This window comes from Amphiprion ocellaris, chromosome 16 (assembly GCF_022539595.1).
Source record: "Amphiprion ocellaris isolate individual 3 ecotype Okinawa chromosome 16, ASM2253959v1, whole genome shotgun sequence".
NCBI lineage: Eukaryota > Metazoa > Chordata > Actinopteri > Pomacentridae > Amphiprion > Amphiprion ocellaris.
In genome coordinates, this window is record NC_072781.1 from 4,969,217 (window position 1) to 4,984,434 (window position 15,218).

A 15,218-nucleotide genomic window follows, 5' to 3' on the forward strand; every position below is an offset into this window, starting at 1 on the left:
TTACTTATAAAAATGACTGGATATCACTAAAATGTCAATAACTGTTCAAATTTAATAACAACCACCTTCTAATTAGCTAAACAATAATAAAATGAGCTGATTCAGAAATAGTTTTGTGTTCTTTTTATTCAGTTGAGATAATCATGACAGATATTTCTTTTTTGGCAATATATCAAATTTTATATGGAAAATAAACACATCACTTTCCACTAAGTTCCCCATTACAAAAACACCTCTCCAGGAAGTGTGTTAATTCCAGATCACATGACCTGCTCCACATGATGTCATTTCCTCCTGAAGAAAAGTCTGGCCAGACTCCAAGGCTTTCTGAGTTATTTAACGTAAAGTAGTGTGTGAGTCAAGTGTGGATTTATGGCATGTCAACAGGTTTACTACAATATCTTTATAAATATTTTTTAATTTTAATTTTACTCAATATTATATATAATATTTAGAAGAATCTTTCTGTAAAAATGCCATGTGGTATTTGGTTATAGGCGGCCATGTTGATTTTAGGGCCTGAAAACAGCAAAAATGTCAACTAAGATACCTGTCAACTATGCTACAAAAAGTCACGCAATTATATATTGACCCATCAGATGTTGACCTTTCCAACAGTTGTTGAACTACTCACCAGTGACATGTCGTTCAGCTGCTAAACTTAACAAAATGTCATCTTGAAATCTTGATTTTTAATCCAAATCTCTTTATTTTATGTTTCCAAAATTAAATGTTTGCTCTGATCAGATTCTGTAAAAAACTAAAAATTCTGTGCTCCTCGGTACCACCGTGAAGCCATTGGTGGCTCAGCTGCACTGGGCTGAACTACAGGCTGTGTTTACACAAAGTAGACAGGAGAGAAGTGTGGAAACAAAAGTGGTTAGTAGTCAAATATCTGCAGTGTTGTGGAGTCCCCATGTTCTGTCCAGTATTGGTAAAATAAAATGAAGCATTTCCACTAACTTAATTCTGTAAAAAACAAAACAAGAAGCCTTAAATGACCCAGCTGTGAGCAATAAGTCAGTTCATAAAAAACAAAAATACACCAGTCCCAGCAGGCCAGTGCTCCCTGCCACACTGCAAAAACTGGTAAGGAATGGAGGAACAACACGAAGTGCAGAACCCAAGATCTAGATCCCACCAAATCTGGTTTACTGAGGCCCAAACCCACAACCTAGAAGACCTAAAGGAATCTGCTGACAACGTCCCAGTGGCAAACACCAGTATTATGCCCCCCAAAACTAGTTTCTACCTTTCTATTTGTGAGCAGATTCAACAAACAAGATATAACAAGTTAACAAATGTGGTGATGTAAACCTAGAAAACAGACATGGGTGGTATAAATCCCCTCATCTGGGTCTAATCAAGAAAGCAAATACACACATTTCCCAGAGCAATTTCATCACAGTTTCATTTCAAATCTAATGTTCTCAATGAAAACTGTGCCACTGCCCTAATATTCAAACACGTAACACTGAACCTTAGTCATTTAAAACGCTGATATGTTTTTAAAAAGTGGAAATACCTGCCTTGTATAATCTTTTTTTTCCCACAGCGTTTGCATTCTAAATAAATACCGGCTGTAGTTTGGACATCCTGTGTGTTAACAATCATCCCGCTTTGCCAAAACATATTTAAATACTTTAAATGGTTTCAAAGCCCTGGCCTTCACCTCCACCCCACCAATGTGATCTGCTGGGTTTGCAGAAAGAAGGATACAGGCCATCCTTGATATAATAACAATCCTGTGTCGTACAAAACATTTCTATTCACTTCTGAATTCAAATCATGAGGCTCATGTGCTTCATTATTGTTGATTTGTGGTAAAAAAAAAAAAAAAAAAAAAGCCCAACTAGTACATAAACAGACAAATCTGTCTTGTAGAGTCCCAAAATGACCTTTAAGCTGTTTCTTTTACCAAACGGTGCTACAAATAATCGGCTCATTACCGAGTATTTAACCCTGGCTCATTCTCTAAAAATCAGTCTACCACGATGGACAGTGAGACGGCACCGTTTATAATAAGGTTACACAAAAACACAACAAATGGCAGCAACAACTACAAAAACAGCAGTGAAAGAGTGACTCTGAAGAGAGAGGTTAATGTTATCCACTGGATCAGGCGTCGCTCTGTGTCAGTGTAAAGTCTATTTATCCAGATGAATTAGGGAACTGAACATTAGTGCAACATCACAGATTAAATAAGAGGATTAAGGGCAGCACTGTTTGTTGTTTCAGGCACTGGGGTTATTATTCAGATCCAAATACTGACACCATTTAACCCTCCTTTTGTTCTCATTTACAGGCACCAAAAAATATTGTTTCCTTGTCTGAAAAAATCGAAAAATTCTGCAAAAAAAATTACCCAAATTTCTGAAAATTTGCAAAAACCTTCAGGAAGAAAATTCCAATAATTCCTTAAAAATTTCCCTCAAAAGTTCTATTTTTAAAAAATCCCTCAAATTTGGCAAGAAAATTCTTGTTAATATTTTCAAAAAATGAGTAAAAATCTTCCAAAAAAAATCCTAAAAATATCAAAAGTGATTACATATATATCAGTAAAATTTCTAATATTTTCTTTAAGAACATTCACAAAAAATGATTTTTTGTGAATGTTCTTAGGAAACATTTTTAACATTTCTTTTTTTCCACCAAAAATGTTCAAAGAGTTCCCAAAAATGTTGAAAATGTGGACATCAGACGTTTCACTGTGAAAACATTTTTTCCCCCACATTTTCAAACTTTAAAACAGGTCAATTTTGACCCGCAGGATGACATGAGGGTTAAAACATGTTGTTGTAAATCCAATGCTAAGATCCTATGGCAGCTCAAAAGAACAGCACAGCACATAAATTAATGAAAAAATCAAAACTAATGGGAAAAATGAGGAAGGCTGCCCAATACTAGAATAAAAATATATTAAATTCATACTACATGGCTTTGGCTGGATGGTTAAATGTATTCTTCTCAGATGATTGTTGTCTTACCAGTTTTATATCAGTAATCAGGTTACTTAAGTGTAAATAAATGTACACTACCAGTCAAATGTTGGGAGACACTCTCATTTAATGGTTTTTCTTTATTTTCATGACCCACAGAGTACCTAGAAACCAAATAAAAATCTGGGTGTCACATTATAGTCCAGTGAAGCACAGTGAAGCCTTTTCTTACCAGAGACACTTGCAGCAGCCGCACCAGCAGAGGCAGCAGGTGTTGGGTCGGGGCTGTCCAGGGGCCTGGGGTGGGGCCTCGATATGAGCCGCCTGCCTTTTTCTCATCTCCACTCCACTCACACTCCGGGGCTTCGCAAGGAAAATAAGGACATAAAACAAAAGTTAAATACCCTTCAGTTCGATGTTCACAGTTAGCAGATTGGTCCCGCGCTTTACTTTTTGCTCACCAGCAGGATATTATAATAGAAGAGAGGGAAAAAATCAAAGAAAGTGTGTGATGGGAGTATGTGTGAGATGAAGCGAGCATGAAAGAGAAAGAGAGAGAGAGCGAAAGCACTCGGGCAGGACGGAGAGGATTCCCTTCCTTGTACGGTACGAGGGTTTCTGGCGTTAAGCCAAGTGTTTCGCTCGCCTCTGATGGACGCCACACATGCATTTCAATGGAAGCACACAGAAGAAGATCTACATATCACACACAAACACGGACACACGGGTGCAATAAACACACAAATTCACACACATTCACTCCAACCTATTCAGCTTTTTCTACATTCATCTTCTGTCTGGCCTCCGAATGTGCAGCATCCGACATGGAACAACAGGAGATGTAGATTTAAACAGAGTGAATTAAAGCTGTTGTCTGACTTGTTTTTAATTACACCATCACTTCATGTCGTTGCTCATTTTGCTGCTAATGTCGTTTATTTCTGACATTTGCTCTTTACAGAGTGTGAAATGACCAATAAGGTTTACCAATATTGCTCTAAATGGTGCACAGAGAGTGTGTATTTACTATAATCTCATTAAATATTCCTTACATCTCCTCCTAAAACTCAACATATTGTGTCTGAGCTGAGCATTGCTTGACCAGAGCATTTTTGGTGGGTTTAGCAACTTTCATGTGCAATTTCTCTACTGCTGCAGCTACGCACGATTATACCATTAGCCACAAGAAAATGTAGTGAGCACTAAATATTAACTTGCAGAATTGTGGATTGCAGGCAGTCCTGTGTCTAGAACAAAGGTTTTGAAGGAAATTCTGGCATCATCTTGTAGGTAAAGGGGGTGAGAAGAGACACTTTACTACTAAACACGGTGCTTTTACAGCCTTCGGACTCCTCAAACTAAACATACCACTCCCTAAAAAATTACTTTATGGCTTAAAATCAAACACATCACAACCCTTATCCCACAGTAATCACCATAAACTACAACAGCCAAAATATTCACCAGGATCAGCTACAAAGATCACTTAAAACAAGGAGGCCACAGTGAATTTAATTATTGCATTGTCGCCACAGATTTCTCACATTTGCTCTTTACAGTGTGTGAAATGACCAATAAAGTCGATCAATATTGCTCTAAATGGTGCACAGAAAGAGTGTATTTACTATAATCTCATTAAACATTCCTGCCATCTCCTCTGAAAATTCAACATACTGTGTCTGAGCTGAGCATTGTTTGACCAAAACTATCTTTTTGGTGAGTTTAGCAAGACTTTCATGTGCAATTTCTCTACTGCTGCAGCTACACATAAGCATGATTATACCATTAGCCACAAGAAAATGGCAAGTCAAATAAGAGTTTGACTTATACAGGGTGTGCTTTAAGTTTCTATATATAGAAAAATAAACATTTTATGTTGGACAACTGTTTTTATTTATAGAATGTGCTCTATATGATTACCATTGTTTTGAAAACACATTAATTAATACGTGTTGTCCACTGTTGATGAACTTGCATTAGCACAGTTGAAGGTATGCTTGTAAAAAATATACAGTATATATTTTTCAATGAATGGAGATGTATGCCCACCCTGTAGAATTGCAGATTGCAGGCAGTCCTGTGTCTTTAACAAAGGTTTTGAAGGTAAATGTGGCATCACCTTGTAGGTAAAAGGGGTGAGAAGAGACACTTTACCAACACAATGGTCTTTTATAGGCAAACACGGTGCTTTTACAGTCTTCAGGCTCCTCAAACGAAAGATACCACTCTCTAAAAAAAAAAAGATTTTACTGCTTACCAATCCTTATCCCACAGTAGCCACCTTAAACTAACCAAAATATTCACCAGAATCCACTACAAAGATCTGCTAAAACAGGGCCACATCAAATTGAATTATTCCTTTGTCACCACAGATTTCAGGTCACAGTTTAGGGCATTTAAGCTTCACTTTACCAATTGGTGTGGCGGGAAAAAAAGACACTAATTAACTACAATCTGGGAATCTTTTTTTTTTTTTTTTTTAATAAAAAAAAAAAAAAAAAAACAATCTGGGAATCTTAAGAGTAATTAATGAAGAAGAACTCTTACCTCGAAAGTCAGGGTTTAAAATAATATTCTCACATAGGAGTCCAGAAGTGCCGCCTCCCTTCTTTCCCTCTGCTCTGCCTGCACACATGTGATTTACTACACTGATGATGATGATGATGATGATGCAGGTAACGCTGACGACCAGCCTGATATGCAAATGTCGGCCATCAGTTATTCAGCAACCCAAGCAGCACCGGTGGAAAAAACAGGCTGCTGGATGCAAATGACAGCGAGGGCACAGCTTTGTCTCAGACCCGGAGATGGAGGCCGCATTGACAGCACATGCAAATATGGCGTGTAAATACAAATACGCCGAGATGAGAGGAAAAAGAGGGACTGAGAAAAAGACAACTACGGTGTATAAGTTCTCAATTTACCCCCGTGTCACGTTTTGCACATTTGATTTACGTAAAATGTTGCGTAGAATTCAAACTACCACGTCATATCACTGATCATCCGGTTTGAAGTCTCCACTTTGCTTCACCATCAGGGACTTGTTGCACAAAATCAATGCAGAAAGCGCAAACATCCTGTTTCACAAATGACTGTCACTTGCAAGCTGCAGATAATTTCTCATGACTTCCTCTCAAGCTCTGTGCAAAGGTCACATGTACGGAGGTAAAAGTGACAAAAGAAACAGGAGAAGATGACTTTATGTTGCAAATTTCATGAAACGAGCCACAAGTTATCAGCCAAGGAATGAACCACAGATAATGTGAAGAGCAAGTGCACAAAAGTGAAAAATCCTGCACTATTATTCAGCACTGTCGAGGGTTGCTGGTACTGTCAAAAGAGCTGAGAAAAAGCAACCAATTCAGAACAATGAACCAATCCATTTATCATAAATGTAACGCTTTTTTTTCCACAGTTAAATCACTCTTGAAAACACATCTAATGATTATGTTTTCTACCAAAACCATACAGTAATGTTTCTGTAAACACTGAAGTTGTACATTTTTCACAAAGCTAGGAGTAAATAATAAGTTGAAAAGGGAAAAAAAAGTTTCTTCCTCTTTAATAAATAATAAATTCATGTGACATTTGATTTAGGACGGTTTGAACAGTTATTAGTCCCTGCCAATACATCCCATTTCAATGGAATCAAACAAGTGAGAGGAGAAGAGGAATGGATTTAATAGCATATAGTTGTTTCAAAGGAGTCCAAACTATCACACCTCCCACTGAACCTTTTATCAGACTTATAAATGTGTAAAAAGTTACCCAGTTCGGAGCAAAACCACAGAATCTTGTCTCATATTGTAGTGTTCCTCTAAAAGACGCTAGCTGCAACATTTTTTCAAGGTCTCCCACTTGTGAACAGTCCTTGATACACGTCAACAGGTTAATTAAAAAGGTTTAACTGAGCAGGACCACAGAGCTTTGTTTAAATTTTTGGCAGTATTTTCCGACCAAGTTGTGTTTCAGTGTGAGCTAATGACTGTTTTCGTTACTGTAGTTGTACAAATATGTAAACTGATCGATATCGTGATGTACGTAACGGCTTTGTTTACATTTTCAAGAGTTTCGACTTGCGGCGAAAATCAACTTACGTCAGGCTGCAGGAACCGAACTCAGACGTAAGTCGAGGATCCCCTGCATTAAAAGGAAACCTACTGGACAGGCGTCAAACTTACCATGAATTAGTGAGTTCCTAAACACAGATCAGACAGAGCAGTCATGGCGTGAGGTAATAGGTTGCTGGATGATAGCAGGCTGGTTGACGGAGTGACTGACTGGTAGACTGTCTGAGTGTCTGTTTGGCTTGCTGGAGATACTGGGCTCGGCAATGAAGTTCTTTTCACCACAGGGAAGAGAGGTTACTGGTGTCACCATCCCTGACCGACTGGTGCAGAAATGGACTCGAAAGATGAGGTGAGATGTAACTACGTCCTCCCCTTGTTGACTTGTTTCGTTCGCTCCTTTTCGCTTCGCTCACCGTCGCCTCCTAGGCTTCCTTGGGTCTCGATGAAAGGGTCATTTATGGACTTGCGAGCACAGGGAGCGGTGAAAGTACAGCATCTGGAAAACACACAGGGAGAACAAAAACAGGATTTAGGGTCACAATCACAACAGAATCCTTTCATTGTGAAGATAATACACAGATTTCCCAAGTCAGGGCAGGTGGGAGAACATCTATGAGCACATACAGTGGAGGTTTTGTTATGTTAGCCTATAATTTTATGCTATTGATGGTGATTGAGAAGGGAAGACTGCTATGAGATGAGAACATCAAGAGGGCAGAAAAAATAGTGCCTCATTATCCTCTCTGAATTTAACCAATCACTGCTGTCTTCTATGAGTTTAATTAATCAGCATTGGGAAACAGCACAGCAGTTTTTGCGATTTTGATTGAAATGTCATATTGCACAGTAACCACAGCTGGGTAAAGGAGGTCGAAGTTGCTCCAGTAATTAGGTATGTAGGCTGTTTATGAGCCAGGGAGGAAGCCTGCTTGGGGCTTGTTCCTACAACTGAACACTGTGTTTTCATGGTGGTTTATATCTAATGTATTTAACCGTCAAAGGTTCTGTCAATACATTTTCTAATTGCTATTGATGAAGTGTATATTGGTGGTACAAACTGCTACCATTTTATCACCCAGGCCTATTCAGAAGTACCCTCCCCGGAGCTTTTTGTTCCCTTAAATACGACCCCGAAAGAGGTTCTATAGATGCGGCTCTTATGGTTTGAACATGCACAAGGTTTCTAATGTTCCTGTCATGGAAAACGGCTTAATGATGTAGATTTATGTATTGGCAAATGCTACAGTGAGAGCAGAATCTGATTTTCAAAACATTACCATACTGTATAACTCCATATCCAGAGCAGATAGAGTACTTTTCTGGAGTTTCAAAACAGTTAATAATAATCTAACAACCAGAAATCACCTTTTTTTTAAACATTTCTGACAAGAATCGCTTTCTTGTTTTTTATTATTTACCTTCACACTAGAAATATGATTGGTACGTGTACTGAGCAGGAGTTCAACGGTGGACAAACTGGGAAACACACAGTCTGAGAGCTGAAATGATGAGCTCATTAATCGAGCAGTTGGCTGACAAAACTGTAATCATGAACAACTTATTTCAACTACAGGAGGTCCGCGGTTTATGACGTCCTCAACGTACGGCATTTCATTGTTACATCAGAACTGGTTATGTGGAACTAGTTGATGAGCAGAGCAGACGAATACGTTGTCAAGCGGTGCTATAAGACGGTTTTGTTTACATTTGACGGTTGTACGCCACCTTGGATTGTGCTACATTCGCTAACTTTTTGCTCTTCATTATGGCTCCCAAGCGTAAGCCAGACTCTTCTGATGGCAGTGCTTTGAAGAAAAGGAAAGCCATCTGCATGGAAGCGAAATTAGGTATAATAAAACGCTTGGAATGAAAGACCAACGAACATTGCCGGGTTACTGATCGTGATGCATGCAACAGCTTTGTTTCCATTTTTGCCAGGGTTCTGACTTGAGGCGAAAATCGTCTTACATCGGGCCGTAGGAACGGAACTCTGACATAAGTCGAGAACCCCCTGTATTTAATTAATTTCCTGCTTGTACAAAGAATAAGTTCTTGTTTGTTTTTTTACCACAGGAAACTTTTTATTTCTAGACATTTCTATCTGCTGTGGAGAGCTGTAACTAACCCTAATAAAAACAATCATACTGCTTGTAAAGCATCTCTAACATATCAGTAATTTCTTCAGGTTAGGAGCCAACACACACATTGATACTAATAATCTGTGATAAGCTAATTGATGTGGGGGGGAAACAGAACCAAACAAACCAGATCAGGAAATGAACCAAATGCAGTAAATGACTGATGAGGCCGTCGTCATCATTATATTAGCTTAAACATTCATCATGCAAAGGATGAAGCTCATTATTGGTGCTGCAACCAGAAACTCAATCACAGCCAGACGCTGTATGCTGGATTCTGGTCCTGAAGGACACCTAAAGGCTGCAGAGCCTCAGTAGTTGTCCTCTTGCTGCAAGTTTTTAAGACAGGAAGTAGCATCTATATATTGACCTCAACAGTGGAGCTTCTTTATATCATGAACTATCACTAGCCTGTGGCACAGCCGAGACTAAAATTACAAAATAAAAGACACTGAAGGACAGAGCTCTGAATGAATTACATGGAAAGTACATTAAACATCCTTATTTAGTATAGCACCAATTACAGGTCAAATTGTCTCAAGACGCTTTATTGAACCCATATGCCTGAACCCCCACAGCAAGGACTAAGGCGGCAGTGGCAAGGAAAACACCCTTTTAACAGGAAGAATAACCTTGAGCAGAACTCAGTTCTTTGCATCCAGATCTGTTGGCGCACTAAAAGAATGAAGGTAAGTTAGGTGAATTAATTGACGTGATAATCCGTAAGTGTGTGTGTGTGAATACGTGTGTGCCAGGATGTGAAATGAACTTTTTAAGCCACTGACAGATATGTCCAAATATGATTCATTCAGTATTAAATGATCATTTTGTGCATTTAATCTACCAACACTTCATGTTAAACCAGTATCTGGCTGCTGCTAATTTCCCACCGTGGTGTGCCGACTTGTGTAAATGGGTTGGAGCTAAGGATGACCGATATTGGCTTTTTTGCCAATAACCGAAATGCCGATATTGTCCGCCTCTCGATTTCCAATTCCGATATCAACCGATACTGATATACGTGGGCTATTTAACTCATTTTAGGTAACATCACATATCTCCTGCCTTGGAATTAACACATCATGCCTAATTTTATTGGGATGCCCCATTGGATGCATTCTCAAATGCAATAAGGCTTTCCGAATGTAAACATTGTCTGTGCAAAAAAAGAAAACTACTTCAACTTAACTTATGGAAAAAATGTCATATTTATGCCATTTTTTTAAACTCTCTTAAACAACAGTTCACACTCTCCCACTCTCCCTCTATGAGCTTGTAAATGCCGGCGAAATCCAGGCATTATTTTATCAGTTTTCATGATAGGCAAAAAAAAGGATAACGATATTGACCGATATCACATTTTTATGTCAATGGCCGATAATATTGGTGGGCCGATATCATCAGACATCCCTAGTTGGAGCGTGTTAAAGAATTAGTTTAGGAATAAATATTGTCTAGTGACCGAAAGAACAAGATCGCGGGTACAAGCGGCTGAAATGAGTTTCCTCCGCAGGGTGGCTGGGCTCTCCCTTAGAGATAGGGTGAGAAGCTCGGCCAACAGGGAGGATCTCAGAGTAGAGCCGCTGCTCCTCCACGTAGAGAGGAGCCAGATGAGGTGGCTCGGGCATCTAATTAGGATGCCCCCCGGACGCCTCCCCGGTGAGGTGTTTAGGGCACGTCCCACCGGGAGGAGACCCCGGGAAGACCCAGGACACGCTGGAGAGACTATGTCTCTCAGCTGGCCTGGGAACACCTTGGGGTCCCCCGGGAGGAGCTAGATGATGTGGCCGGGGAGAGGGAGGTCTGGGTTTCCCTCCTATAGCTGCTGCCCCCGCGACCCGACTCGGACCAGCGGTAGAAGATGGATGGATGGATGGTTAAATATTGTCAATTAAAATGTTGAAACATGTTCTAAAAGCTGAAAAAAATGCAACTTTTTATCAATTGTTACTGTCTCCCGCAATTTCATCGCAACAAATACACTTAAAACATGATGGGCTGCGACAATCTCAAAAAATGCCCGCGAAATCCTGGAAGGACTGGTCTATGAAGATCCTCAGGTCACAGAAAAGAAATAATGTTTTAACTGAAGAAGCCTCTCAGACGGGGGGCAAAACATCTTGCAGAAACTCAAGACAGTCCGGCTGCATTGAAGGAATTTCTTCAGATTTGTCACAAATGTTCACTTGTACTCGATTAGACTTTAGTTGTCCAACTTGTGGCCTTGCATCCATCCTATTCTTGTGAGCAGCATGTTTCCTTTTGCCTAAAACTAGCTCATTTCAATTCAATTTTATTATACAGCAGCGTCAACTCCCAGCTTAAGTTATCTCAGGGAACTTCACATATTACGGTCAAGACCTTAGAAAATTACAGAGAGAAACCCAATGGTTTCCTTTCAGTGAGCGCTTGGTGACAGTGGGCAGAAGAGAGGAAAAAAAAACTGTCTTTTAACTGGAACAATCTACACTTTGGTGATGTCAAGCGAGATAAATCGCAGCACAAAGCAAATCTGAGAGTTCACATGTAGCCACCATCCCTCCCCATATGACACAACATGCTGCCTGAATGCCGCTCGGCTGTAAAACCAGAGCCTCAGCGAGGGAAGCATCAATATCTGCTCATGCCAGCTTAAACTGGTTTGAAAACAAAAGTTTCCCTTGTACATTAAAAGTCTATGAAAAGTGATTTTGCATAGCTGTGTGCAGAGATAAGGCTTTGGCGTTGAGACTTTTTCTATTCCCAGGAGGGAGACGGCCACAAAGTAACTTTATCAACATGTTTCCTCAAGAAAAGAGAAGAAATACTGAGGCTGGAGAAGCTAATAGAGCAGGAAGGCAGCATGTGGCTGGAATAGAGCTGAAATAATTAGCTGATTAATTCATTAGTCAGCTGAAAGGAAAACAACTGGGGACTATTTTGAAATAAATCAAACTGCTTTTCAAGAGGAGCTGCGACGATTAACCAATTAATCAATTAGTTATCAGCTACTAAATTCTCATAAATCAGCAACTATTCTGATGAATCAAAGAAAATAAGTCTGAAGTCCCTGAATTTAGCTTCTTAGAACTGATATTTTCTAATTTCTTTACTTGTCAAACCTGAATATCTTTAGGTTGTGAACAAAACAAGACATTTGAGGACATCGAATTATACTTTGGGAAACACTGATTGGTGTTTTTCATAATTTTCTGGCATTTTGTAAACAAGAGTATAATCGACAATGCAAATAATCATTTACTTTCATACAAATTGCAGATCACTGCACTGATGCACTTACAGGTGGGAAAAATGATCCAGCTTGATTGTATTTCTTTAACCCAATAAACAGTCATCTTGAGTGCAGATAAGCAAAGAATATGGCTTCCTCAAAATAGGAATGGACAGAATATTTGTATGCAGGAAGTCATTAAAATGGACAATCTACTGAAAAAACTAGCAGGGCTGCTTTACTGCATGATCCAAATCCTTTGCAAAACTTCAAATTGTGTGTCCGTGTGGTAGTTTTCTGCCAAGAGATTGCTGCCATTGTTTCATGAAGAAAACTGTAGCATGCAGAGAGCAGACAAGAAGGATAATGTCGACTGAAATGAGGGATATAAATATAAAAAGACATGACTCTTGGATGCAACAACCTAATATCACCTAAAACCTCTTCAACAACATCCATATGAGCTTTTCCTGCTCATGGTGACCTGCATGATGGAGAGTTAAAGATATCTAAAGCATCTTTTGTAAAGTTACAGAAAAACTAAAATGTCTTTGTCGTGCTCTTTAAAAAAGCCTCACATTGCACATATGTTTATTACTTCTTACTTGGATCCCAATAAACTCACAATCCAGTTTAAAACCCTAAGTGTGACCCAGTACTCAAAACGTCATCAAGAGCAAGTCAGAGGCCTTTAATATTGGCTGAAAGTCTAGACTTTAGCTTTAAAGTTGGTTCTCTCAAACACCTAAAGACAGCTTTCTTGGATGTAACATCTGTCATTACCTAAAACCCCTCCAACGACATCCACATGAGCTTTTTCTGCTCAGCTATGGTCACCTGCACGATGGAGGGTTAAATATATCTAAAGCATCTTTTTGCAAAGTTACAGAAAAAAAAAAAATCCTGCTCTTTATAAATGCCTCATATTACACTTATGTTTATTACTTCTTACTTGGATCCCAATAAACTCATAAACAAGTTTAAGGTCTTTGCGATCATGTTCACATTTCCGCATCCTCAGTGTGACCCAGTACTCAAAATGTTATCAAAAGCAAGTCAACATTTGCTGAAAGTACAAACTTAGACTCTAAAGTTGGTTCCCTCAAACACTTAAAGACAGTTTTCTTGGATGCAACATCTGTCCAACCAATTTTATCATTTTTTTTTTTTTGCTTTTCTCTGCTTGATATATAAAAAAGTACAACTTCTTGACATTTTAAGATCGATTAATCAAGAAAACAGTTGCAGATAGCTCAGTAACGAAGCCTAGGCTGAACTTTGGGAGTAATATATTAGATAAATAAATCATGTGAGTGATTCTAACAAATGGAACTGCAGCTGGGGAGCTCACATAACATCACTCAGTGGCCTCAGGGATCATTTAAGTGTTTCTAAACAGACGCTGTACGTAAAGTACATCCACCCTACAACCCTCCATAACATCAATCTCATGTATTCTGAGCAGCTGGTGTTCAGTTAAAGCTCTCTGAATGAAGATTTTAACGAGATCAATCAGGAAGTCTCCCAGGATGCAGTTGCAACACAACCTGGGCTCCTGCGACTCAACAATACACCCAAGGCAGACTCTGTCAGCTGTACATGATCTCTCTCTTTTAATGCCAGTGCATGACATTAAAAGAGAGAAATGCACTTCAGAGTGGTGAAGTTGACAGGATAGATTATGGAGGATGCACTGAGGTGATCGGATCTGTTGCATCTGCCTGAAGGCCCGTGCATATCTCCAGATAAGAAGCACATCGGACCCTGCTCTCACCTTTTGCTCTCTTAGCTGTGCTGGCTAGCAGCACTGCTGGCTGCTTTTTTTTTTTTTTTTTTTTTTTTGCATGATTCCTCCATCTGAAGCTGAGCCGCTGCAGAGTCCCGAGCAGCCGGCCGGCGGATAGGGGAGCGGGGATCCCCTCCCGGCTGGACACCGCAGCGAGAGAGAGGGGAAGAGAAGGGGAGAGACAGGGGGGGATACACGGTGCTGCCTGTCGCACAGACATTTTCCACAAATCAAACACCACCCACTTTTCTCGTCGCTAGCTTTAGCCGACTGATCCGCTATCTGTGGCAGCGAAAGGAGGCGGTGGCAGCAGCAGCTAGCTCCGATGCTAACGTCAGCTAGCATCCAGCCCGTGTGGAGCGTTAGCGCGGAATAATCAGCATCTTACCCCGTTTGCGTCGAGCTGTCAGCGTCCTAGGGTGATAGGTGGGAAAACGCGACGTCCCGATGTTTGTTCAACGGCATCGTAAATGGCTATCCCGCGGTGTTGTGTCCATCGCCGCTGTTTTTTTCTGCCATCCGCCCCACTTCAGCACCGAACGCCGCCGAGCCCCCTGGATGCACTGCGCAGGCGCGTTGCCACCGCCGCTGCTCCGTGGCTGCAGTCGGAGAGAAGATGCGCCGCCGAGGCTCCGCTCAGACTGAGAGCTTCACGTCCCCGCCGCACAGACACACGCACGACAGGAGCGACAGCAACACCGAGTTTAGTTCATTTCATATCCGAGATACAACTGAGAGAGAGAGACAGCCACAGAAAGCCCTTTCAGTAAGAATGTTAGGAAGCCTCCATTCATAATAGAGGAAATGCATCCTCAGGTTATAGACTAGTAAAAATGCAAGTCCTGTAAGAAATATATTCAGTTATTCCAGGACATGTCTTGTTTTTAGTTGTTTTTTATGAAGTGATGAAAATGTCCTGGTTTTCATTGTTTTTCATTGGGCCACTAAATTGAACTAAAACCAACAAACAATTCTTTTTTTATTAGTTACTTTTTGTAAGTTTGTGAGAGCTATTTTGACAAAGATGGATTGCTAATGTAGCAGAGGGTTTTTTTTTTAATACAGAAGAGACAT

The 15,218-nt window shown here is 40.0% G+C and overlaps 1 protein-coding gene across 1 annotated transcript in view; it reads right to left on the minus strand.

Moving 5' to 3' along the window:
• The window catches only part of rgs17 (regulator of G protein signaling 17), a 29,137-nt gene extending 14,406 nt beyond the window's left edge, over nucleotides 1–14,731 (minus strand). Inside the window, exons 1-3 of the mRNA XM_055018734.1 lie at nucleotides 14,533–14,731; nucleotides 7,121–7,505; nucleotides 3,172–3,302 (exon numbers count right to left, since the gene is read on the minus strand). Coding sequence (XP_054874709.1) covers nucleotides 3,172–3,302; nucleotides 7,121–7,123 — 134 coding nt within the window. The 5' untranslated portion in view covers nucleotides 7,124–7,505; nucleotides 14,533–14,731. The remainder of the gene's footprint in view (nucleotides 1–3,171; nucleotides 3,303–7,120; nucleotides 7,506–14,532) is intronic.
• Nucleotides 14,732–15,218: the final 487 nt, after the last annotated feature.